At 37.3% G+C, this 27,654-nt stretch overlaps 1 protein-coding gene across 1 annotated transcript in view; it reads left to right on the top strand.

Annotated features, from left to right (window-relative positions):
* Ubtd2 (ubiquitin domain containing 2) overlaps positions 1 to 26,150 on the top strand; it is a gene marked incomplete at its 5' end in the record, with an annotated part of 72,094 nt that extends 45,944 nt beyond the window's left edge. Inside the window, 2 exon segments of the mRNA XM_005376338.2 lie at positions 1,620 to 1,856; positions 25,569 to 26,150. Of these exon segments, the coding sequence (XP_005376395.1) occupies positions 1,620 to 1,856; positions 25,569 to 25,966 (635 nt within the window). The 3' untranslated portion in view covers positions 25,967 to 26,150.
* Positions 26,151 to 27,654: the final 1,504 nt, after the last annotated feature.

Here is a 27,654-nt window from a genome sequence, read left to right as displayed (position 1 = left end):
TTCCAGCTGTGTTATCAACTGCTGACTACACATTATTAGAGCTCACCTGTTTGGCATTCACTAAGACAAGATAGAGGGCAAAAAAGTATTGTGAGTCAATACTAAGGGCTTTAATACAAAACAGCTGGTGATGGCATAGTGCGTGACCATGAAGTGAGAAGACAGAAGAAACATGGTATGTTCTGCCTAGAGATAAAACAGGCAAATCGGGTGAAGGGAGTTTTACCAAGCACACTTTGGTATATTAGTTGGTCATGTCATATGGACATATAGCCTTGATAGGGTGTAGAGATTGTCCAGAAGCTGGAGTAATATTTTTTTCTGTTATACATAACCCAGCATACCCTGGACCAATGAGGAGTATTTAATTCCATGGATGCTTTAGAACAATTTTAAGAATAATTTTATTTAAATGGGTATTCCTGAAATTAAATATAGAACATTGAATTTTGACACATATTCTGTCCTTCCCACCTGTTCTGTCATTTATTTCTCACCCACACTTTGCCAACATTCTTTTCATGGAGCTTCAGTTTTCTTTTTAGTTCTCTTGTCTATCAAAGTGTTTCTTATGTATGGCATTATATAGTTCTACAGCCATAGATAAGAATGGCTCTGTAGGTCTTTATAACCCATGGAAAATAGGTTAGTGAGTAGCTGGATGCAAAGAAGCTGGATCAGACTTGTTCTAACGTTGCTACCCTGTAACATGCTCACAAAGAAAGGGTGCTGTCAAATGGAGTAGACTCGACCTATATTTTCTAATCTTCTTAGATTAAAACTCGAATATTGCTGTTCTTTTCTTTCTTATGGTTGGGAGCTTATCCTTTAGACCCAGCATTGGTTCTACCTTACCCCTTTCTAGCTCTTGTTTGAATTTCAGAAAGAAGTATTCACTGTTCTTTGACTAAAGTCCAAAGAGAGAAACACTGTAGAGGAAGCATTCCTCCAATCAGTTTCTTTGTGGATCTGGTAGTTTTGCAGTTCTTTGGACACTGAAAAGTACTCATTTGCTTCTTTGGATTTTTCTCAGTTTCTACTTCTGACTTCGTATGTTCAATGACCCTGAGATTCAAGCTACTGTTGTCATTTGATTTTCCCTATATAGTGTCTTTAATATGGCATCCCTTGACTCATCTCCTATTATAGTTTGATGAAAGGTTTAATACTGTTCTAGCCAGTTTTTCATACAATGGACAAAATAATTTTTTTAAAGATTTTTTTTTTTTTCAGAGCAAGTTTAGGTACACAGGACAATTAAGAGAAGATACCAGAATTTTCCATGTACTTCCCACCCTGGCATAGTCTCCTCATTATCAACATCTCTCACCAGAGTGATCACTCCTTTAAACCATCCTTTGAAGAAGCCATGCTGAGTGGAAAACAACTGTGGGCTATGTATTGACGGTTTTGCCTAGAGCTATCTAATGTCTCCATTTACTCTTGTCATTTTAAAGTGGGTTAGGGGAATTTCAAATACAGAAATTAGCAGGCAGACTTACAGCTATAATTTTGGTGAATAATCCAAAAAAGAAGTTACCAGATAATTTTTCTTACCAAAGGATAGTATCTTTTGTAAATTTTGGTTTTGATGTCAGTCTTTTTATTTTTTTCCTCAGTTGCTCTAGGTCGTAACCAGCCTTTGAAGAAGGAGAAACCAAAATGGAAAAGCGATTATCCAATGACAGATGGACAGCTGCGCAGCAAGAGGGATGAATTTTGGGACACTGCACCAGCTTTTGAAGGCCGTAAAGAGATCTGGGATGCCTTGAAGGCTGCTGCACATGCTTTTGAGAGCAATGATCATGAACTGGCACAGGCAATCATTGATGGTGCAAACATAACATTGCCACACGGTAGGTTTGGGGTTCCTCAAGGACAAAGCTAACATAATCTACTTGATATTAATAGCTGAAAACTAAATGGAGCAAATAGCAAATCTTTTTTCTTGCTATGTGTTTTTGTAGTTTTTTTAATGTAGCAAAGACTAGTATTCTATTTTTGTGTATATTTCATCTGGAGATAGTGTTTATATTTGGATGTTGTTATAGTATTTCTTAAGTCGTAGAAAATGATGTGTTTTCTAGCTTCCATGTAACCTAATTCTCTGTAAAGACCTCTTCTCCATCCCTACCCCACCCCAAGTCCCTATCCCTTGGCCCATCCATAAGAACCTCTGCTTCACTGCTCCCTTAGCAGTACTAAAGATAGTCTCAATTTAGATTTCCTGAAATGTAAAGATTCATTCAATGTCCCTTGAGTCATCATATTTTCTCATTAAGCCTATTTTTAACACAATGTAAAAAACTAAACTTAGAAGTGAGTCCAGTGTGTTCATAAGGATAGTTTTCTATGATTGCAACCCTGAGCATTATGAGAAACCTCTTTCCTTTGCTTAGGAATGGGACTCCCATGATGACTGTAAGCTTTAACTGTTTCTAGAGACACACACATGCTAGATCCATGCATGTCTTGGTTACTTTTCTCTCGTTGCTGAGAAAAAATACCTGATGCCCACAATTAAGGAAGGAAAGGTCTGTTTAGCTCACAGTCTGTGGAGGTTTCAGACCATACTCAGCTGGCTCCAAGACAGGGTGGCACTTGGCAGAGGGCAACAGTTAATGGTGGTGGAAGATAGCAAAAACAACAAGAGCAAAAAGAGAGGAGTGGCAGAGAGCAAGGCTCTTTCCTTCCCTTACATTGTATGTAAACTACCTGCCCCAGGGCAAATGTAGCACTCATACCCATAATTCCAGTATTGGACCATGGATCAATCATAGACTCAAAAAGTCCGCCCCATGGTTGCATGAGGCTTTGCGAGGGACATTCAGACACAAACCCTAACAATGCATATACCCTTATTTGGTCTTCTGACCAGAAGTATTAAAAATGTTAATGTTGGGCAGGGTATCTGGCTCAGTGGTAGAGCTCTTGCCTTGCACGCACAAGGCCTTGGGTCTGATCCCCAGCACCACACACACAAAAAAGACCATTCATGTTTTACAGAGATATTTATTTTGTTTTTATAATCTTTGTCCTTTTGATTTCTATATTAATACATTTATTTTTCTTTTTAGTTTTTCAAGTTAATATTCTTCTGGGTTGTCTCTACAGACTCATAATAGATAACCACCTAAATTTCTTTTTTTTTCCTACTCATTATTACCTACTTCATTGTTTTTCCCCACTTCTCTTTATTTGTCTACATTCCTAGGGGCACTGTGCTTTTCATATTTAACCATCTGCTTTATATTCGTCAACTCTGCGTTGAATACTTAACTCACTCTCCTTGTCAGATTTCCGTATCTCCATTAATTTTCTAATTAAATGTGCTTCCTAGAAACATTCTTTTTTATGACTGTCTGTTCATTGTAAAATCTTACTAATAGGAGTTTGTGTTGCTAACATTTATTGAGTACCCACTGACCGTCTTTTCTACACATATGTAAAAAATGATCATTTCTGTATTTGAAGTATTTATAGTAGAATGTAATTTTAGTGTGACTGTTTAGTCCCAGTTTTCAGAGATAGTCTAAGTTTTTACTTCTGTGATTAGGGATTAGGAGGAGGTAGACATTGTACCCTGTTTACTTTTTCAGTCCTATAATTATTATTTTCAGCTACTCCTTTTATATAATATTTAGTGAAGGGCTTGATCTATAATTGGTTTTTTCTCTTTTTGATGCTTATATTCTATATTTTCCAAGCAGAATATATGTTTGTGTAGGGCGGCAAGTGGGTGGAAGAAGAGTCATGTATATGTGATTGTCTTAATTTAGAAGCCTGAGATCCAAAACCTTGGAACTTTGAATTCTTTACTTTGTATTTAACATAGTTACCTATAGCAGTATCTGATTGTGTTCTGCCAATAGTGGTCTTGTTTTAAAGGTCATAAAAGCTAAACAGTTTTTTTTTTTTAGGCAGGGCTGATAGGCTATTAGATTAAGCTCAGATCTCTAAAGACCTTCATTCTTGCCAATCTGTGTGAACTGTTGAGAAAAATGATGTTACTGGCAGCTACATCAACCAACAGGTTAGAGAGAATTATACTTGGAAATTTGAAAATATTAGAGTATTTTCTGTGTAAGTATGAAAGAATCAAGCTGATGCCTGAGCTTACCTCTTTCAAAGCTCTGTAATAACTTTCTGGCTATTGACATTATTGTCACTGATACCCTTGTTCATATTTGAAGCCTACTAAAGATATTTTTTGGGTGAACCTTGAGTGGACCTGTCATACATTGTCTAGCTCACAATCAGTTTATAAATAAGCTACTTGGTTTGTGTGCTTTTACCTAGATCTGCTCAGTGATATTACTGCAATTCTTCTCATCTTTTTTATGTAATTATATATTTGAAATTTTACTTTAGACATGTTGTTTTGTGTTACCTTTTAAGTATCCAAACGACTTCATATTTTGAGTTTAAAGTATTGCATAGACTTTGGCTGTTATTTAGCTCAGTTTGTCTTATCAGATCCAGTCTCACTTCTGACTCTGCTGTATTACTTGCAACTACTATATATGACTTTGGACAAGTCATGAAATCTTTAGTTCTTTCACATGCAATATATGGATAGTAACTACCTCATGGGAAGTTGTATTGATTCACTATGATGATCATACAACACATGTGAATTGTTTACCTAGTGCCTGGTATCCAGAAGGCACTTAATAAATAGTAGTGCTTATGATTTTATTTCTTAAACTTTAATATTAAAAAGTAAATTCCCTGTAGTAAAATCTTGAATTACAGATTTTTATCTTATTTACAGATGTACTGTCTATTAGTGACAACTTTCTTTGGCTTTTGTGGTAATCTGTCCTTGAGCATGTATCCCTGATAGGATTTTGAGGCTGGGCTGGTTCAGAACCACAAGTCCTAGTAGTCTTATAAACTAGAATTTAGTGTATGTGCTACCGAAGTGAGAACTAGACTTACTAACTAGAAAGCGAAGCAGTGAAAACATAAGTTAGCCTCATCCTATACCTTATTTATCACTGTCCCTTCACTTAACGTTCCTCAGTGAGTACTGAGCACATTGTAGGTCAACAGTCTGAGAAGATCCGGGTCACTCTGTAAGCTTTCTTCAGTCAAATCTTTTTTGCTTTCTTGTTTTCATCTTCTTGTTTTAATCTTCTCAGGTTGTTTTATTATCTCAGCTTTATCCATGCAGATTTCCTAGCAGAAATATAAACATTTCTTGAAGATGTATGTAATAAACAGTTACCTTTTTTCTTTTCTTTTCTTGTTTGAGACAGGGTCTCTCTGTGTAGTTCAGGTTGGCCTTGAACTCACTATGTAGTCCAGATTGGCCTTGAACTTGGGGCAATCCTCCTGCCTCAGTCTCCTGAGTGCAGGGATTAGACGTGGGCCACTATGCCCATCTTACCTTCTTTTCTGAAGTATTTTTCAAGGAAATGACAAAAATACCTTTTCCCCATATTTCCTACTTTCCTTTTCCTTTTTTTTTTTTTTCCTTTCCTTTATAGTTGTTTCATTGATGTTGATGTTACTGTCTCAGTTTCAGTTAGCAGGTTATTTTCATTACATTCCTGCCTTGTATATAAACAAAATAATTTCATACTTTTAATTATCTTCCTCTGCTAATATCAGTGAGAAGTCTTTAGTTTATTACTCTAAAGTAACAATAGGAAGGGTTTAGAGATAACTTGGTATCATAACTATTTGGGAATTTAAAATATATGTATATATTCACTTTGGAAATTATGTTCAAATGAAGAATGATATAACACATGTGTGTTGTGGAAAAAGTGTCCCATGAGATTCTGATACCTACTGCCTCTTCCACATCCTTCTTGTCTTACGCGAGCTTTATTTCTCTTGATTTGCACAGCATTTTTCTACACATTGTCTTATATTTCTGAAAGAGCTTATTCCCTTTTTCTTATCAATTGTCATTTTACCACTACCCAGTAAAAATGTTCCTAATATATTGTACTATTTTATCAGTGAAAGCAGGTAATAGATTGAGTGATTTTCTCAAGTTAGCATTACAAAAGGATAGATATTATTTTTACACAGAGTGTGGTGTGTTAAATTCAATTTAGTGATTTTTTTAAATTAAAAGTTGTTCAGAAACAATATTTATTTTATAAACAATGCTTTTTGTAATTTTTTATGTAGAAGGATGTTTTCTTCTGTGACAGGATCTCAGTGTGTAGTCCAGGCTGGCCTCAAATTCATGGCAGTCCTCCTGCTTTAACCTCCCAGCTACTGAGATTACAGGCATGCACCACCACATCTGGCTACACATAGAAGTTTTTTTTTGTTTGTTTGTTTTTGTTTTTGTTTTTCTCCGGTACCGGGAACCGAACTCACGACCTTGCGCTTGCCAGGCAGGCGCTTTTGCCGCTGAGCTAAATCCCCAGCCCCCACATAGAAGTTTTAAAAGGATTTTTAAAATTACCTATTGCATTCCCCTGCCTTCTAATTATCTAGAAATGTAGCCCTTTCTCTCTTCCTCCCTCCCTCCGTCCTTTCCTCCTTTCTTCCCTCCTTCCTTTCCTCCCTCCCTCTCTTTTTCCTTTCTTTTCTTTTTTCTTTGCTTCCTTCCTTCCTTGCTTCCTTTCTTTTTTTCTTCCCTTCCCTTCCCCTTCCCTTTCCCTTCCCTTCCCCTTCCCTTCTCCTTCCCCTTCTTTCTTCCCTTTCCTTCCTTCCTTTCTTTCTTTCTTTCTTTCCTTTCTTTCCTTTCTTTCCTTTCTTTCCTTTCTTTCCTTTCTTTCATACCGAAGATCAAACCCAGGGCCTCTTCCGTACTAGCTAGGCGCACTGAGCTACATCCCCATTCATTGTTTGTTTAGCATCTGCAATTAACTCAAAATTATTAGCATATTTTTTTCTAGCATGTTTTCCATGTCCCTGCAATTCAAATGTGAAAGCTCCTCTCTTAACTTTTAAGACTGATCAATCCAACTTTACTCTTTGTAGCTAAAGTTTCCTAATTCTTCATTTTGGCTTTTGAAGTCCTGTTCCTTTCTGTCCTTAAATGCTATGGCCATGGGAAGTAGAAAAGATATTTCTTAGACTCAGCTTTTTTGCACTGAACCTATGGCCTCATGGATGCTCAACACAAGCCCTATCACTGTGCTACACCCCCAGCTTCAAGACTTCTGTTATTGTCTTCTTTTCACAGTTTGTTATATGGACTGGATGGGGTTGTGGGGGTTTAGTGTGAGTTTCCCTCTATTTTTGTTCTTTCCTACTGTTTCTTATCTTAAAATATATTAAATGTGCATAAGTTAAATTACGTATAATACTGTTTTTTTGTTTTGGTGGGTTTTTTTTGGTACTAGGAGTCGAACTCAGGACCTTGCGCTTGCCAGGGAGGCACTTGTGCTGCTGAGCTGTATCACCGGCCCATATAATACAGTTTTTGAAGCAAAGGCACATATAAAAAGCATAAAAGTGTTTTATATGTGAGGAGCCAATATATGATAAAAGAATCACTAAACTGAGAATCATGAATAATAAAATACTATTCCTTTGATACTTATCATGCCTGAAATAATCACCCACAACAATCCTCATTTTACACAGACAAGAAAACTGAAGTACAGAGAGGTTGCATATTTTTGCAGGGTGTATAAGTCATGAAGCTGGGATCTGAATTCAAGTCTTGGTTATACAGTAAAAGTAACTGAAGCAGTTCAGTATACCCCTGACACATCATTTCATCTCTGTGTTCTGTAAAGTGATTACACAAATCACCATTTATCCCACGCCAAATGTTTCTGATCCATTGCATATTGTGTAGAGTGCTTTAAATTTTGTAGTTCTATTAGTACTAAAATGAAACAAGCAGATTCTCTTAAGACATAGGAAGTGCGCATGTGTAGGCTTTCTCTTTCGCTTTGTGTTGGATGAGGCCCATTAAGAAGCAAGCCAAGGGGTGAGGATGTAGCTCAGAGGTAGAGCACTTGCCTCGTATGTATGAGACCCTGGGTTCAGTTTCTAGCACTGCAGAATAAAGAAGCAGGCCAGGAATTTTCATTACTTTAAGGTTCCCTATAGGAATTTGTCATTTAATAAACTAAATTGATAAATTAATTCATAAATGAAGCAGTGAAGGCATAGAAGATACTGTACCTACATAGGAGGTAGGAGAGTTCACCAGGTGGTTGTAGTGTTTAGAAATGACATAGGACCTTAGTAAAGAGTCTGATGACTGATTAATCACAAATTAAATGTTATATCATTTTCTTCTCTATTTTCAGAGACAAAAATGATTAGGAGTTATAAATGTAAATTTATCTACTCCTCTGCTGCTGTCATTTTTTCTTCAGTTAGAGCTATGAAGTCTGAAAATAACTGAGGTGGGAGGTTGCACTTGAGTCAGTAGTAGGCTTGTCTCTCAAAAGGCCTCCTTTCTGTATCATTCTGGGGATGGAGGCAGGAGAAGCAGGGTTTCTGACCTGGTCCCACAGAATATGCTGTACCAACTGCTACTTCTGTAATGCTGGGTCAGCTTTAAATAGACTGCCCATGTCCAATTGCCTCTGGGCTGCTCCTCTACCACCTTTTAGAGCTGAAACCCTGAAAATAAAGGTTAAGTGCTGCTTATAAAAATGGTGGTGAAATGTTACAGGACAACAGCACAGAAGGATAAGCCTTGAGGTCTTCATACACTTAAAAAGACATTTCATTTTAGCTGAAAAGACTGCTTGAAAGAGCTAAGTATTAGATTTAATAAAGCAGTTTTTATTCTTTAGCATCTAATTTATTTTATCTTCAGAATTTTCTAATGAAATATGTTTTGAAGCCTAATTAAAAGCAGCCACTGAAACAGTTGACCAAGGAAAATAGGATATCTGAGCTAATCATCAAAATAAAAAGTAAAAACATCTTCAGAAAATTATGTATGAAATTAGAACAAAAGATAAGGACTTGGCAGTTTTTTTCCTACCATGGGGAGCCTTCAGCACTTCTTGGCCTGAGGAAATGATCCCTGCCAGTTAATTCTCATAGCCATCTGTTTCTGCTAAGAGTCCAGTCCCACAGTGGGTTTGTGAAAAGGAAAAAAGAAAAAAAAATTGCTGTTCTATAGATGGCATGAGTTGAGTTACACAAATGAGTATCACTAGAACAAGTGGAAGCCAGGTGTGGTGACACATACCTATATTCCCAGCATTCAGGAGGCTGAAGCAGGAGGATTCCCCAAAAAAAGAACTAGTGAAGAATTGCTAAGGGAACTGTACCTCAATAGCCATAGGGTGATATTAAAAAAAGCTTTTGCATGTGCAAGTATAGCTACAAGTGACTTTGGAAACTTAGAAAAATCCCTATGCCGTCAACTTTTAGAATGGTTCCTTCCCTTTTATGTTTAAATGCAGTTAGTTTATTTAAGTAAACCTATCTTCTGTTGCTCTATTTTTCATACTATTAATTATTGTAGATGAGAAATAATAGCATTATATTCATTTATTTCATCATTACATATGGCATCCTTATACTACTGAAAATTCTCCCTGCCAAAACCGTTTTCTTTGAGCTGACATCAGAGGTTTCATCCTTCTTTAAGCTGACCTTCACACCTTGGCAAGTACTGTCCAATTGTTGGACCATATTTAGCACTGTTAATTTCTTACTCTTTGAGAGTTCTGTTTCCTTGCTTTTTGTGAGTTCTGGTTTTGTCAGCTTTGGCCTTTCATCCCTCTTGTATTTGTCCTGTAAAATTTTTCATCCATGTTTATTTCTTCCTTCCTGATAACTATATCGCTAACCTAAGAACCAACCCTTTTACTCTTCATGTTACATATGTACTTCTTTAGGCATCTATTTTCACTGTCACTTACTAGCTGTGTGACCTTGAACAAAAGTTACTTCTATTTCAATTTTCTTTTCTGTAAGATAGGAATTTATGCCTATATTAGATTTATATGGTTCTCATACAGTTCTTCTGAATATTAAATGTTAATATATATGAAGTTCTTAGGGCTAGAACTGTTCATCTTTTTTTTTTTTTTTTTTTTTTTTGAAGGGTGGGGATACTGGGAATTGAACTCAGGACCTTGTGCTTGCCAGGCAGGCATTTGTTCCCTGAGTTATATACCCAGCTTAGGGCTAGAACTGGTAAGCACTTTTTTTTTTGGAGACAGAGTCTCCAGAGTTCTAGCTGGCCTTGAACTCACTATATATCCCAGGGTGACCTTGAATTCACAATAATCCTCCTGCCTTAGCTTCCCCAGTGCTGGGATTATAAGCATGCACCACCATGCCTGGCTTAGTAAGCACTCTTAAGTGTTTCCTTTTTGTTATTGTTGTTTAAACTTGAATATTAGAGATTGTTTTCTAAACTTTTATCCTTTTTCCCATTCAGCTTCAGTTACCTACAGATAATTGAGGGGTGGGGAGCTGCACAGTACTCAGGGCTTGAACTTCAGGCCTTACTCATGCTAAGCAACTACTCTACCACTGGGCTACAGCCCCAAGCCCCAACTGAAGATCTTAAATGAACCCAAAGCACTAAATTTTCTTCTTTTTTTTTTTTTTTTTTGACAGTCTAGTTTCCCAGCTGGATAATTTTTTTTTTTTTCCTTTTGGTTTTCTATTAAATCTAACCTTGATTAGATCTTGCTAAATACCATTGATTTTCCCAATTTCTTTATGTTTTTGTAGTCAGATAATCGTGAGAGTATGTCCCACTGATTTTAGTCATTCCCCTTCATGAAAATGATAAAATAATCTTCAGACTTTGTCTTGTTCACCCATATAACTGCAACATGTTGAACATTATTTGGGATAAATAGGCACTGAATATTGTTGGCTGAACATCTCATTTATCTATGTTAACCATCTCTAGTCATTGACAAATCTAATCTGAACCTTACTATCAGGTTTTCACTATTGTTGTCTATTTAGTAACTTCAGATCTATTGTATTTTATTTCTGTATTCTGCCTCAGCCAGGCTACATGGTGTCTATTCTTTAATTTCCTTGTGCTTGCTTGTTCTTTCTTCTTTTTTTTTTTTGAGACAGGGACTCACTGTGTAGTTCAGATGCCTTGAACTCACTGTTTCCTAGGCAGGCTTTGAATTCCCAGCAATCCTCATGCCTCAGCCTCTCAAGTGCTAGGATTATAGGCATGTACCACCAAGCCCAGCTATTTCTCTTTTATTATTTCTTGGGTGCCTTTAAGGTCATGCCCAGAACACACCATTTCTACAGAATTTCGCCTTGTTTGCTGTACTGACTTTAGTTACTTTTCTGTTATGTGAAGTCCCAGAAACTGTTTGATTATCAACACTATCAGTTTATATGTAAATCTGTGGGTGAGTATGTTATCTGCTTACCTAACTAGTAGCTCCTGGATCAGGGACCCTGTTACTGTAATGCTTCTCCCTCAGTGTCAGTGACACACCTATCCTTCAGTATGTTCAGAAAATGTCAGGGTAGCAACTCTGCGGAATGTAATTGTTTTCTGTACCTTATCAGGTATAGAACACTACTAACCAGAGCATTTTTGTCTTTAGAATGGTGGAGGATTGGGAGCATATTGTTCAAAAGGGCCTGGCTGCAGAGAAACCAGTATTCTTTGAATAGGTAGTTCTGGGGTAAATTCACCTGTGAACTATAATGTAAGCTTGGTGGGGGTACTAGGGATTGAACTCAGGGGCACTGTATCACTGAACTATATCCTCCAGCCCTTTGTAAAAAAATTTTTTTTAGCAGGGTTTTGCTAAGTTGCCCAAACTAGCCTTAAACTTGGCAGTCTTCCTGGCTCAACTTCCCGTGTAGCCGAGATTACAGGCATTTGCCACCATACTGGGCTAAACAAATATATTTTACTGATGCATTATGATCCTAGATATTTAATGTGGGAAGAGGATAATCGATGAAACTATACCTTTAAAATCAAATTAAGTTATACTTGACTAAGTTATCTGCTGTGTTTTTAATAGACTGTTTTAGAGCACCTTTAGGTTCACAGTCAAGTTGTACAGAAGATACAGAAATTTTCTATATATCTCCTGCTCCCACATATACATAGCTTCTGCCATTACCAGCATCCACCCCTAGAATAGTATATTTGTTTAAGTAGAACCTACATTGACACATCTTTAGCACTCCAAGTCCATAGTTTACCTCAGGGCTCCCTCTTGGTGTTGTAAATTCTCTAAGTTTGAACAAATTTATAATGGGATCTATCCACCATTAATAGTAACATCATACTGAGTAATTCCACTGCCCCAACAGCCCTCTGTTCTCTATTGTTTATTTCTCCCTCCATCCTAACCCTGAGCATCCATTGCTTTTTACTGTCTTTATAGTTTTGCTCTGTCCAGAAGGTAGCATTTTCCAACTAGCTTCTTTCAACAACTTTTATGTGCTGAGTTTCCCACATGCCTTTTTTGTTTGCTTGCTTTTTGAGACTGGGTCTCACTATGTAGCCCAGGCTGGCCTCAAACTCAAAATCTTCCTGCCTCTGTTTCTCAAATGCTAGGATAACGTATGTGTGCTGCCATGCCTGCTGAGTCACCGGGAGTATCAACATGCATCACCACACGTGTCTTCAAAATATTTCCTTATTGTTGAGTTTTGAGAGTTTTGTTTGTATTTTGAACAACAGTGCTTTGTCACATATATGTTTTACAAATACTTTTCCCAATTTGTGACTTATTTTTTATTTTCTAAACAATATCTTTAACACAGCAGAAATCTTAAATTTTAGCAAACTCTCGCTGTCTATAATGATTTGTGTATTTGGTGTCCTATTTAACAGATCATTGCCAAACCCATTGTCACCTAGATTTTTCCTAGATGTTATCTTCTAGGAGTTTTATAGTTTTGTTTTACATTTATATCTGTGATACAGTTTGAATTAATTTTTGTAAAGAGATAAGGTCTAATTTAGATTTAATTTTTTGCATGTAGATGGCCAGGTATTCCAGCACCATTTGTTGAAAATACTATCTTTTTGCCATTTATACTCTTTGTTTCTTTCAGAAGTCATTTGACTGTATTAACGTGTTCCTATTTCTGGGGTCTCTATTCTGTTCCATTGACCTATTTGTCTTTTCTTTACCTAATACCACACTGTCTTGGGTTATGACAGGTTTTTATAAGTCTTGAGCTTTTATAAGGAAGTGTCATTCCTTCAACTTTATTTTTCTCTTTCAGTATTATGTTGAATGGGAATCTTTGATTGGGATTGTATTGAATCGTTAGACCAAGTTAGGAAGAACTGACATCTTGACACTATTAAGTCTTCCTAGCCATGAGTGTGGAATATTTCTAAGTTGAGACAGGGTCGCACTGTGCAGTTCAGGCAGATACGGGACTCACTTTGTAGCCAGGCTGTCCTCAAACATGCAGCAGTCCTCCTGCCTCAGCCTCACAAGTGCTGGGATTACAAGCATGCGCCACCATGCCCAGCTTCCCCTTGTTTGTTGATGGTATATAGGAGAGCAGTTGAATTATATACAGTAGTTTTATATCTTGTAGCCTTGATGTAATTGCTTAGTACTTCCAGGAGCATTTTATGATAATTCTTTAAATTTTCTACATAGTAAACCATGTCATCGACCAACAAAAAGTTTTTTTCTTTCCTTCCCCATCTATATACTTTTTTTTTTTATTGCATTAGCTGGGACTTCCGGTATGATATTTAAAAGCAGTGGTGAGAGGGACATCCTTGCCTTGTTCCTAATCCATTTTTCTCCATTTGTGGTTCTGAGGAAATATAAAATAAGACAATTGTACTAAAAGTACACTTTTTGATGTATTGTTCATCCTGTATTACAATAATTTTTCTCCCTCTTTTTTTCCTATTGTCTTTTACTTTGCACTTTACTTATATATTGGGTTTCTCACATAAGAGAAACCATGCAATATTTAAACTTGTGTATCTGATTTACTTCAGTTACCATTATGGTCTGCAGGTGTACCCACTGTCCTATAAATGACTTAAGTCTATCCTTTACGGCAGAGTTGTAGTCCCTTGAGTGTGGTATGTATCTTTAACTCTTTAGGGAAGATACAGAGAAGAATAGTTGTCAAACACAATTTCTATTTTTAGTTTTTTGAGGAATTTCCATAGTGACTGTATCAGTTCCACCTCCCCCGACCCCACCTTGGCCTCTCTCAGCATTTACTATTATTTGATTTCTTGAGGATTGCTATGCTTTCTGGAGTGAGGTGGAATCTGAAAGTTGTTTTAATTTGCATTTCTTGAAATAGCCAGTGGTGTTGAAAATTTTTTCATGTATTTATGGGCCATTTGTATTTCTTCTTCTGAGAAGTGTCTATTCGTTTCAGATGCCTATTTTTTTAATTGGGTGTTTAAATTGGGGGGGTTGATTTGAGTTTTTTATATATTCTACATATTACTCTGTTGTCTGAGGAGTGGCTGGCAAAATTTTCTTCCCATTCTGTAGGTTCCCATTCTCTTCATGCTGCTGGTGGTTTCCTTTGCTATCCACAAGCTTTTTAATTTGATTGATCCCCTTTGTGGATTCTTAGTTTTATTCCTTATACAGCCAGGGTTCTGTGCAGAAAGTCTTTGCCTTCGCCTGTGTCTTCAAGTTTTACCTATTTTTGTCTTCCAGTAGATTGTTTCTGTTTTAATATTTAGATCTTTGATCTATTTTGACTTTAGTACGTGGTGAGAGATACAGTTCTAGATTCAATCTTCAACATGTGGATAGCTAACTTTTCCAGCACCATTTCTTAAAGAGACTGTCTTTCCTCTAGCAAGAGTGTTTGGCCCCTTTGTCAAAGATACGGTAGCTCAGCCTGGAGTTATTTCTGCATCTTCTATTCTGTACCATTGAGGCACAAGTCTGGTTTTTTTCTTTTTGCCAATACCCTGCTGTTTTTATCACTGTAGCTTTGTAGTATACCTTGAAGTTTAGGACAGTGATGCCCTCTGCTTTGCCCTTGTTGCCCACAACTGCTTTTGGTATTCTAGGTTTCTTCTGGTTTCACATGAATTTTAGGATTGCTTTGTCTAGTTCTGTGAAGTACACTATTGGTATTTTGATTGGGATTGCATTAAATCTGTATAACAGTTTTGGAAATGTGGCCATTTTAGCTATATTGGTTCTGCCTCCCCATTTCCTGATGTCCTCTTCATCTCTTTTTTTCAGAGTACTGTAGTTTTCATTGTAGAGATCTTCCTCTGTTAGGTTAGTTTTCTAAGTATTTAGTTTTTCTTGATACTACTGTAAAAGGTATCATTTCCCTAATTTCTCTTTCAGTGAGCTTATTATTATTGGTGTGCAGGAATGCTCTTAATTTTTGAGTGTTGATTCTGTATCCTGCTACATTGCTAAATTTGGTTGTTAATTCTATAAGTCTTTTGATGGAGTTTTTTGGATGTTTTTGAGGGAGTGGTTGAGATAAGGTGTTACTATGTAACCCAGGTTGGTCTCAAACTCAGCAATCCTCCTGCCTCAGCCTCCTGTGTGCATAACAAATGCTGGGGAGCTGTAGGGAAAAAGGAACCCTTCTCCACTGCTCAGGGGAGTGTAGACTGGGGCAACCACTGTGGAAATCAGTGTGGAGTTTCCTCAAAAAACTATGATTGGAGGGCTGGGGATTTAACTCAATGGCACTGAGTGTGTAACTCAGTGGCACAGCACCTGCCTGGAAAGCATGAAGTCCTGAGTTCAATTCCAGAAAAAACCCTAATAAACAAAAAAATGGGAGATCCCATTTGACCCAGGCGTTCCTCTTCTGGGTATCTTTCCAGAAGAATTAAAAACATTGTACCACATCCACATATGTGCATCATACCACATCCATACATGTGCATCCATACTATTACAATTTGTAATAGTTAGATCTTGGAATGGTCTGTTTTCTAATCTCTATTACCCTTTTGAGTAATTCGGGTGTGTAGCTCAGTGGCGCATGTGTAATTTTTGTGTAACTTATGGTCTTGTGTCCCTTGATGCCCCCTGGATTGGCTTCAGGGAAGTTGGGAGTTTCAGGAGACGTTCTGTTGCCTCATCATGTTTCTGTTGTTATTTTTGTTTGTTTTGTTTTGTGCTAAGGTCTGTTGGTGCTTCTCGTGTAAAGATTTTTTTGGTAGTATAGAGATCTCTTTAGTTACTTTTCAGCAATGTACTTTGGATATGTCTAACTATAATCCTTTGCATCAGCCCCAAGATCCAACCATCCTGGTTAATTTGGGAGAGGAGGATGCAGTTAATTAGTCCAACAACCAGTTTCTCTTAGAATATACTGTAGTTTCGTTGATGTCACAAAGGTGATCTGAGTGTTGGTTTGTAGAGAAATAGCAACAAGTATGTGACCCTGGTTAAATCAAACAAATCATCTACAGTAGTATTGTCCAAGACATATTGGATATTAATATACCATAGGAACCAATTATTTACCACCCTTAAACCTAGAGAAGAAATCCAAAATCGAGATTATAAACATTAAGACAATCCAGATATTGACTTGTACCTCATATGTACTAAATATAACAACTGTATCTCTACTCATGGTAGGAAAGAATTCAGTGCAATTTTAGAGTTAACTATGAAGAGATGTAAGAAAATTTTATGCTTATACTATTAAAGATACAGAGCTCGGGAATGGGAGAATATAAGAGAAAAATTTTGAAACCTTAAACCAGGGATGACGGAGTGCCAAACTCCAACCCCAAACCCACTTATTTGTTGTGATGTGCCAATACTGCAATTAAACCTGAATACTGAAGTTTTAGTTGAGAAAAAGCAACTCTACATTACCATCTTTGGTCTTAAAAACACAATAACATACATGCCATAGCTTTGCCATCACTGCTTTAAACTATATGACATGAGAAGGAGGAGAGAGAAGTGGTATGTAGGATCTTATTGAGGGGTAAAAGGATGTCTATCAGGGCTGGGGATGTAGCACAGTGGTAGGACAAGGGTAGCACAAGGCCCTGGGTTCAGTTCCCAGCACTGCAAAACCATAACAACAGAAAATAAGGATGGAGGAAAAGGATGTCTGTAGAAATAGGTAAAGGTAAGAGGAAAACTGATGAGAAAAATAAGATAAAAAGAAGGAAGAAAAAGGAAGCTATATGGGGAGTAAAAGTAAGGGAAAAATTAAGGGTAGCAAAATAGATAAAAGGCAAGGAAGAAGGAGAAAGGAAAATTACCTATCCCAAATAAACCGAAGAAGAAAGGGAAGAAGAATAAAATAAAAACGAAACAAACTAAAGACAACATACACACTTGCAAAAACCAAAAAAAGTTTCTCTGTGGTTTCAAACGTGGTTTTATTCTCGGACCTATAATTCTGGGGCAGTGTCCAAGTCAGCATGGCCCCATGCTCATACCTGTAGATAAAGAAGGCAGTCAGACCCTGTGCTGGAACAGGCACCAGCAGGCAGTAGGATTAGGGCAAAGGCACCAACGCTGCAACTTTCAAATCCAGAGCATCCTTTCAAATCCAGGCCGAGCCTGACCTCTGGCCATGGGGGCAGGGCCTGTGTCCTTCAGCTTAACACCCCTCATGGGCTTTCTAACCATGCTGATTCCTATGGCTGACTCTCATCCAGACACTGGGGAAATGTAACCCCAGGAGCCCTGAAATGAAGCCATCCCACAACTGCCCTGAGACCCAGGCTCCAATAATCACATTGCTCCAATAATCACACTGCCCCAGATTGGTGTCTGATCAAGCACTATCACCAGGAAACATGACAGGTAGTTGGACTAGAGTCACTTACCAGCTGTTGTCTGTCAAAGGACTTATGTGGGAACAGAATCCTGTGCTCTCCCTATAGCTCACAACATCCACTGGTCCATTGTACCACCTTGTTTCTGCCTGTGCTCTATAGTCCTCAGCTGTCACTTTGTCGCTATAGATCAATTTCCCTTTCCCAAAGTCAGGAGCCAGGAAGAAAGGGCAGGTTGTCCTTTTCCTTATCTATGTGTTCTATCTCTTTGATTTGTAGGTTTTAATTTTCCTGTCAGATCCTTCCTAGTTCTGGGAATCTACTTTTATCTTTCTTTTCTTCCCAAAGTTGCTATTCTCCAATATCTGGGTTCCAAATCTTGGAGAAGCTGAGTTGTTGCTTACCACTGCCATTTTCCCCCAATCTTAATGGAAAAGCTTTGAATCTCACTTTTAAATATGATTTTACCCATGGGTCTTGGTAAATATTCTTTATTAAGTTGAGGATGTTCTCCTGTATTCCATTACTTAGTTTATTATCAGGAATAGGATTAGATTTTGTCTGTGCTTTTTCTGCATGTGTTAATGTGATCATGTGTATTTTCTTGTTTGTAATGGTTTGCATTAATTGGTTTTTGAATGTTCAACTTGTCTTGAATACCTAGGATAAATCCCTTGGTAGATTGCATATAAATTTTAAAATTAGACCTGCTAAGATTTTGTTAAGGCTTTTTCCAGACTGTATTAATGAGAAATACTGGTCTGTAATTTTTTTTTTATAATATTTTTTGGTGTTAAAGTTAGGCTGGTGTCATAGAATAAGTCAGGAAGTTTTTTGCCTATCTTTTAAAACAGATTTGTAAGCTGAGCATGGTGGCACACCCCTGATTCCCAGCACTCAGGAGGCTGAGGCAGGAGGATCACTGCAAGTTAAAGGCCAGCCTAGGATATGTAGGGATTTCAAGACCAGCATGACTACATAGTGAGACCCCATCTCAAAAAATCAAAAAAACAGAACATCAACAACAACAAAACTTCAAAAGCAAAACATAAAACAGATTATTGAGAATTGCTATAATTTCTTATTTAAATATTCTGTAGTTAATCCACCTGGAATTGTTGCTGTTTTGGAAAACTGTTAATTATTGCTTCAATTTCCTTAATAGATATAGGCCTATTCAGACTATTTGTTCTTGTGTGAGTTTAGGCAGATTATATCCAGATTATCCAAATATCATCTACATTATCAAATTTGGGAACATGGACCATTGCTTTATTCTTTTCAGGCTGACCTTGAGCTCACTTTGTACCCCAGGCTGGTCTCAGACTTGCAACGATCCTCCTGCCTCAGCCTCCCAAGTGCTGGGATTATAGGCATGTGCCACCACGCCTGTCATATTCCTTTATTCTTTTAATATCCACGAGATCTATAGTTGTTTTCCCTCCTTTCTGATATCCGCACTTTGTATTCACTCTCTTATTTCTTGATTAGTGGCTTACTGAGTTAATTGATGTTTCAAAGAACCAGTTTGTGGTTTCACTGATTTTTTGGTTGTTGCTGTTGATTTCTTTTCAGTTTCACTGATTTCTACTCTAAATTGCTATTTCTTTTTCTTCTGCTTACTTTGGATTTAATTTGGTCTTCTTTTTCTAGTTTCCTAAGATAGAAGTTTAGTTGGTTTATTTTATTTTTTTATTTTTTTATTTTTTTTTGGTTTTTTTCTCCGGAACCGGGAACCGAACTCACGACCTTGCGCTTGCCAGGCAGGTGCTTTGCCGCTGAGCTAAATCCCCAGCCCCTAGTTGGTTTATTTTAAATCTCTCTTTTTCTAATAGATACCTGATAAATTTCCCCAAAAGCAATGATTTTTCTATATTCCACAAATTATGTTATTTTCATTTACTTAAAAAAATTTAAATTTCTTTCGATATTGCCTTCTTGAACCATGCATTTAATAATGTTTACTACCCATGTATCTTGATTTTAGTTTATCATCTGAAAGCCAACATTTTATGATTTCTCTTCGAGTTCAGTGAATGTTCCATATGAAGTAATATATACATGTCCCTCATATCCAGTTGATTAATGGTGTTACTGAGTTCAAGTATAGCATTTCTGAGCTGTGTGCAGTGGCACACACATGTAATCTCAGCACTTTGAGAAGCTGAGGTCAGAGAACCACTTCCAAGTTTGAGTCCCACCTACGCAATTTAGTGACACCCTGTCTCAAAATAGAAAAGAAAGGGCTAGGGGTGTAGCTCAGAGTGAAGGTCCTGGGTTCAATCCCCAGTACCAACAAAACAAAACAAAGCACAAGCACAATGTCATGAGTTCGGTTCCGGTTACCGGAAGAAGAAACTAAAAACAAACAAACAAAAAAAACAGAACAAAACAAAAGGGGTATCACTTCTGATCTCTGCTTGGTTTATCTGTCCATTTCTCTTTGAGAGGTGTTGCATATTCAACTATAATAGTTAATGGTTTCAAGTGTTTCTCTGTACAGTTTTGGCAGTTTGTGTACGTGTGGTTTTTGTTTATTATTGCTGTTTGTTTGTTTGTTTGTTTGTTTGTTTGTTTTGTGGACCTGGAGATTGAACACAGGGCCTTACACATGCTGGGCAGGTATTCTACCACTGAGCTATATATCCCAGCCACATGTATGCTCTTATTAGGTACAAACACATTAAAGATTATTGAATGGGAGAATTGACCCCTTTATCATGATGTAATGGCCTTTATGCTACTTACCTTCCTTGCTCGGAGGTCTGCTCTGTCTGAAGTTAATGAGTAGTTCTATTTTATTTGATGACTGTTGGCGTGATATATCTTTTATCATTTTTTTTTTTAAATCTACTCTGACTATATGTTTATTTGGTCATTTTGACCATTGATATTTAATGTTAGTAGCTGGGTTAATATCTACCATATTTATCATTTTCTGGTTTTTTTGTTCCTGGTCTGGCCCTCAATTCTTTTTTTTGGTTTTTTTTTTCCCCTAGTTTGGTTTTAATTGAGCATTTCACAGTTTCATGTTCCTCTTTCTTATTGGATTAGCTGTTACTCTTGTTTTACATTTTTTAGTGGTTGCCCTAATATTTGCAGTGCACATCTAGAACTATCCAAGTCCACTTTCATATGACAGACATTACACTGCTTCATAGTCAATATAAGTACTTTATAATAAAATAATCTTAGTTCCTTCTATCCCTAAACGATTGATTTCATTCATTTCCCCTATACATAAGCTTACGTATGTGTTTATGTGAACCATAAATGAATATACTGTTGGTATTATTTTTTGACAGACTTATGTTAGATAAACTAAAAATAAGAAAAATAAAAGCTTGTTTTACTTTCACTTATTTCTTCTGCAGTGCTCTTTCTTTCTTTATGTAGAGCCAAGTTTCAGAACTGTATTATTTTCTTTCTTTTTATGGAACTTCTTTTAACAGTTCTTACAAGTCTAATCTATGGGCAACACATTCTCTTAATTTTTGTGTGTCTGAGAAAGTCTTCTCTTCTTTTGAAGGATAATAATTTAATTTCACAGGAGACAGAACTCTAGGTTGGTGGAGTTTGTTTCTCAAGTTCTAGATATCTCATTGTACTTGCTTCTTGCTTATTTGGCTTCTAAGGAGTCAGATGAAATTCTTTGCTCTCCATGGGTTGAGATATTGCCCCTCCTTCTTTCAGGAATGTTTGATTTTTTTTTTTTTTTTTTGAAAATGATATGACTAGATTTAGGTATTTTAGCATTTATTCTATTTAGTGTTTTTTGAACTTCTTGAAATTGTTCTTCAGTGTGATAATAATTTGGGGGAAATTCTCATAATTGTGTCAACTTTTTCTCCTGTTTCTTTCTTCTTCTGGTATTCCCGTTGCTTGTTATACCTTTTGTTGTCTCCCTGTTCTTGGATATTTTGTTTGGGGTTTTTGTTTTTCCAGCCTTTTTTTTCTCACTTTCCTTTTCAATTTTAGAGGTTTCCACTGAGACATACTTAGACATTCTTTCCTCATCTGTGTGTAGTCTACTAATGAGCTCATCAAAGGAATTCTTCATTTCTTTTGCAGTAGGTTTGTTCTCTAGCATTTCTTTTTCCTTTGTTTTGTTGTTTTTATGAAGCAAGGTCTTTCTACATAGCCCAGGCTGGCCTCGCACTCGTTATCCTTCTGCCTTGGTTTCCTAAATGATGGGATTATAGGCATGTGCCAGCATACTCTAATTTAGCGTTTCTTTCAGTTTCTTCTTAGACTTTCGCATTTTTCTCCTTGCATTGCCCTTCTGCTTGCTAGAGGGGCCTGGAGTTGGATATTTCTCTTCAGTTAGAAGCAGATAGAATCCTAGCAGGTTAGGCTTTAGTTAAATAGATTTTCCTGAAGGCAGAGTGATCTGGTATATTTAAAAATGAATCCTTTTGCCCCTACTGCCAGAAACACAGGGAATTTTTCTTTTATATTCATTATGCAGTAGAGCTGCAGGCAGTAAAACTCACAAAGGTGTTTCCTCTCTCCATCCACGCTACCCTTTGTGCCTGGGTCCCCTTGAAGTTTGTATGATCAGTATGCACTGAGCTCTAGCGGTTTCCCATCACGTTCTAGGTTTTTCTACCCTGCACTGGTTTTATAGAGGTTTTTACTTCTGGGCCATTGCTCCAGTAAGTTGTGATTCTCTGTTTTCACCTGGCTAGTGGTCCAGTTTGGGGGTCAGTGGCTTGCTCCTATCACCTTACTTCTCAGAGATCTAAAAAGAGTTAATTTTTTTCAATTTGTTCAGCTTGTTCTTTGTTAGGATGGAATGGTGACTTTGAGTTTCTTACATGGCAGACTAGAAACCAAAAATCTAATTTTTAGTTTAAAACTAGAAAAAAATTACAACTAGAACATAATTCAGATTCTAATAGAAAGAATGAGGAAAAGAATTGATAAGCCAGAAAACTATATATCAAATAAAAAAACAAGTTACCATTTCCAAAAAATAGTAAGATGTGCATACTTCTAAGCAGGACAGAGTTCCAACAGCTCAAGTCTAGCACTGCGGATATCAGGGTGCTGCCTCAGCATGTGTATGAAGGTAGGCAATCTAGCTGTAATCCTTCTGTGGAGGGTTGGTTTGTTTCTCCTCCCATTTGAAATTTGCAAACTAAACTCTGAAATACTGGGCTGAAAGGTAGAAGGAAAAAGTGGTTTTAAGCTTCTTTCCATTGTGATGGAGTATTCATCTAGTAAGAACCAAAGTGCCTGTTGATGGTACGTTGTTCTGAGTTGGCATGCACTCCTGTTTCAGTTCAGTACAAAAGGCTGCCGTGGCATCTCCAGGCTTAGCTTCTGAAGGGGCTGGAAATGTGGGGTGTTTTTCAGCAAAGACATCACTCTGCCTGTACCTTTACTGCTTTTGTTCACAGTCTTGCTATGTTACACCTGAAGTGGTATGTGAAGCTAATGAGGCTAGTGTAAACATGGAAGGTCAGTTTTATCCTGCTGATTTATTTTATTCATTTAGAAAGTAGTTCAGGTTGTTAAAGGAAGTTGCTCAAGATTGTACAGCTAGTGAATAAAAAGGCTGGAAATTTTTTTCTTGGTACTGATTCCAAAGATAATGATTTGATATGGTGCTTAGAGAATTTTGTTTTGTTTTGTTTGTTTGGGTTTTTTGGAGGATTTTTTTTCAAATAGCAGAACAGTTATGAAAATGTGCTGTTTGTACCTACAAAGCTGACATTACTGACTCCGCAACCATTCATCAGAGGAGTATATAACTAAAAGTATTTTCCTAATAGAGGAAAATGGGTCTGCAGTGAACTTTCCACTTTCTCTTTGCTGTTTCTGTAGTGGCCAGGCCATCTGAAAGGCTTTACTATTGTGACATTGAGGTAAGCTTATCTCAGGACTACTCTGTGTAAAGTATTAGCAGTTTAGTGTGTACAACTAACTGTATCCATATTTATTTTTAAAAAAAACTGCTGAGTGTGGTGCTGCATGCTTGTAATCCCAGCACTTGGGAGGCTGAAGCAAGAGGATCACCATGAGTTCGAGGCCAGCCTGGGTTACATAAGTGAGCTCAAGGCGAGCCTGCACTACATAGCAAGACCCTGTCTCAACAAAACAACAACAACAAAAATGATGGTACGGTGTGATGGTTACTGGTAGGGGAACTGCTGGTGGTCAAAACTGCCTGAAGTAGATCATTTCTTCATTGTCATAGCAGTGGTAGTGGACAGCACAAAGGCTAAACAAAAATCTTTAACAGAGATTAAAGCCAAGTTTAGGGCCACACATCTGTAATCCCATCTACTAGTGAGGCTGAACCACAAGGATTGCAAGTTGCAAGCCAGCCTGGGTGAGATTCTGTCTCAAAATAAAATTTAATAAAAGGGCCAGGGGCATAATTCATTGGTAGAGTGTTTGCCAGCATGCATGAAGACCTTTGTTCAATCCCCTGTACCAAAAATGACACAAAAAGAGTCATGTGTGTTCTGCTTTCTGACTGAGCTCATCTCATGTAATTTAGAAGGCAAACTAAATGGGCCCCATGGTATATTAGGGATCAATTTCAGTCTTTTACAGTTTCCACTTATTGAAAGTGACCGGAGACATCTGTTTATTAACTCATTTGTTCATTGATATGTTTCTCAGCATCCTGTTCCTTACCTTCACTACCCTCTGTTTAAGTATTTTTAATATATATTCTTTAGCCCAAATTGATAATCAGATGATATTAATGTTCCAGTTTGAGGAAAGGGGAAGTTATATATAGCCTTAAAATAAAATGTTCATTAAGTCATGCTTTTAAGCTCCCCAAGGAAGTCCTGGTAATTATAATGCAGCTTTACTGTGTTTAAGAAAAAAGCCATTAATACTTTTTAAAAAATCATTAATGCTTTTTTCTCTCCCAAGAGCTAGCTTATTATAAACTTCGTACCCCTTCAGTTCTTCTTTTTTTATCCATAGCTTCTCTATAATATATTAATTGGGGCTAAATGAAACACCGCAGTCATTTCTGTGGTAATTATGCTAATAAATTCCTATCTAAGCAGTGAGTCTGCAGCAGCTGGAGTAAGGTTGTCATCTCTAATTAGTGATCTCTTTGGACTAAGATCTGCGGCCAAGTCCAGTACTCAGTCTAGAAGTCCAGACAATAAGAAAACTACTCTGGAATACTTGTGTTGTGGTGAATCGGGCTTAGGGATCCATTTTTGTTTTGATTTGGTTTGTTTCAGGTAGCTGACTCATTTCTTAGAAAGATACCCTGTATAGACCAGGCATGGTGGCACACACCTGTAACTCTAGCACTTGGGAGGCTCAGGCAAGAGGATTGCCATGAGTTCCAGGCCAACCTGGGCTATGCAGCAAGGTCCTGTCTCAAAAAAAAAAAAAAAAAGATATCCTGTTATAATTTAAATTTCCCCTTAATTTGTTATAAGCATTAATAATATTAATAAATTTGAATTTTGTGTGCTTTCATTCCCTTTTTCTTACTAAAATTGTGAACTGGGTATTAAATGTCTTCAAAGAGGCAGGGATAAAGAGCTAGGGTCAATTTAATAAAAACAAAAAATAAAGGTGCAAGCATCCTGGTTAATATAAAATTAAATAAATACTCAAATGCTCATGAGACTTGATGCTAATCATTGATGACCAGCTGGTAGTGACTGGCATAATTTCACTTTTTTCTATACAGAAGCATGGTAGCAAGAGAAGCATAAGCATTTCTCAAGATGTAAACAGAAATACATTCGTTTAAAGTCTAATTCATGCCAGGTGTGGTAGCGCAGGCCTGTAATCCCAGCACTCGGGAGGCTGAGGTAGGAGGATCACTTGGGCTACATATGTGAGTTCAAGGCAGCCTACACTACACAGTGAGACCCTGTCTCAAGAATAAAATAAGTAAAATAAAATAAAGTCTAACTCACATCTTCTCTCCCTAAAGGTGCACTTACAGAGTGCTACGATGAACTGGGGAATAGATATCAGCTTCCAGTCTATTGCTTGGCACCGCCAATCAACATGATAGAGGAAAAGAGTGACATAGAGACTCTGGATATTCCTGAGCCACCACCCAATTCTGGATATGAATCTCAGCTCCGTTTGCGCCTTTCCACTGGCAAAGACCTCAAACTTGTGGTACGCAGCACAGACACGGTATTCCACATGAAGAGACGGTTACATGCAGCAGAGGGAGTGGAACCTGGTAGTCAGCGGTGGTTCTTCTCCGGCAGACCTCTCACTGACAAAATGAAGCTGGAGGAGCTGAAGATCCCAAAGGACTATGTTGTTCAGGTTATAGTGAGCCAGCCTTTGCAGAATCCAACACCAGTTGAGAACTGAACTGGTCCATCTGCTGGTGCCCACATCGCTCTGCTCCTTTTTATTGTCATTTCCTACTCTATGGCGTGAAATTTATTTTCACTGCTCTAAATTCCCTATGAATGGATTTAGTTCTGAGGAATTACCAGTGAAAAATTCCATCTGTGATGGAGACCAACAAAAATAATAAAACAAAGAGCCAGCCTTTGAGACTCATGTAATTATGATTTCTAAATTGAGGCAGTTAAGAAATAGATAACCATGTATTTTAGAATACTCAACAACTACATAATAGCTGTATTTAAGTGATTTGGACTGTAAATGAAACATTGTACCCCTGAAAAACAGCACCAAGCACCTTTTGAATACAGAGGTTTTTTTAAAATATATATATATCAAATTATATAATTTCCAGAAACAGTTAGTAACCATTATAAAACTTTTTTTAAAAAATGGAATCTGTAAAGAGCAGGATTTGAAGTTGCTTCTATTTTAGTTTTTTATTCATAGCTCATTTCTTATTTAGTCCTAAAGGAATAATGACTGGCAAATTGTGTTTCAGTGTCCCTTTCCCCATTGTTACACATCAAACTCCTTACTTATAGTCACGTGAAATTTTGGTGCCTTCCTCACGTTAGTGGCAGGCAGCCTTCTGGAACACTGGGCAATAATTTAATCAATACAGTCAGATTTCTGATTTTCAACTGATAGGCAGTTGAAAATGCTCTTGTCCTCTTGCTGCATAAATGTTTTAAAATATATAGAGAAGCAGTTTTCATATTCAGGTTTAGAAGGTCGGTACTATATATGCCTTTATTGATTTATGTACTCTGCTTGGACCTTTTCATAGCTAACTCTGACCCAGATGCGTAGTTCCTGGGCCAGAAAACATAGGAATCTAGGACAACTGTTTCCACTACAAGATAACAAAATGATCTCTCTTCTCCACTTTGCAGGAGGGATATAAGGAAAACCCATTCTTTCTGTGCCTGTGAGAACTGTGCCTATTTTCCGTTTTATAGAGAAAATTTCAACTCAGAATTTATAAGTGTGAAAGGTTTACTGGTGTCACTTACTTATAGTCGTGGTAGATGACAGTTTTCCTCCCTCATCTCTTATAGCAAAGAAGCAGATTAAGAATCATTTGCAAATTAGGTTAGGGGATTAAAAATCCAGTGAGGGGGCTGGGGATTTAGCTCAGCGGCAAAAGCGCCTGCCTGACAAGCGCAAGGTCGTGAGTTCGGTTCCTGGTACCGGAGAAAAACCAAAAAAATAAATAAATAAATAAAAATCCAGTGAGATAATCTGATTCTTCAAAAAAAAAAAAAAATCTGATTCTTCTATACTTTGACTGGAGCAAATCTGCCAGGGAGGGATTATTGGATTCTCTATTGGATTCTCACTTATGGTTCCATAAGTGAGAAGAGGGCTAACGTGGCCACACCATACCCCTGAGAATGCAGGAGACTGAAAAGCAGAGGCAATAAGGCACTTAAGAATGCTATTCTCAGCTAGGAAATATCGAACCTCTACAACTATTTGGATGTGAAGCATCATTATTAATTTTAGCGAGAAAATGAAACTGCGAATTAGTTTAAATGTAACATTTAAAATGGCATTAAATTTCCTATAGTCTGATTAAATATATCTGTAACTGTACCTTATGTTTCTGAGAGCTTTAACTACTTCCCCAATTTTATTCACTCACC

The sequence above is a fragment of the Chinchilla lanigera genome, unplaced genomic scaffold, assembly GCF_000276665.1.
Source record: "Chinchilla lanigera isolate Chin_1 unplaced genomic scaffold, ChiLan1.0 scaffold00007, whole genome shotgun sequence".
Lineage (NCBI taxonomy): Eukaryota > Metazoa > Chordata > Mammalia > Rodentia > Chinchillidae > Chinchilla > Chinchilla lanigera.
The sequence above is the reverse complement of the archived record's forward strand: the minus strand, read 5'-3'. Positions and strand labels throughout refer to the sequence as shown.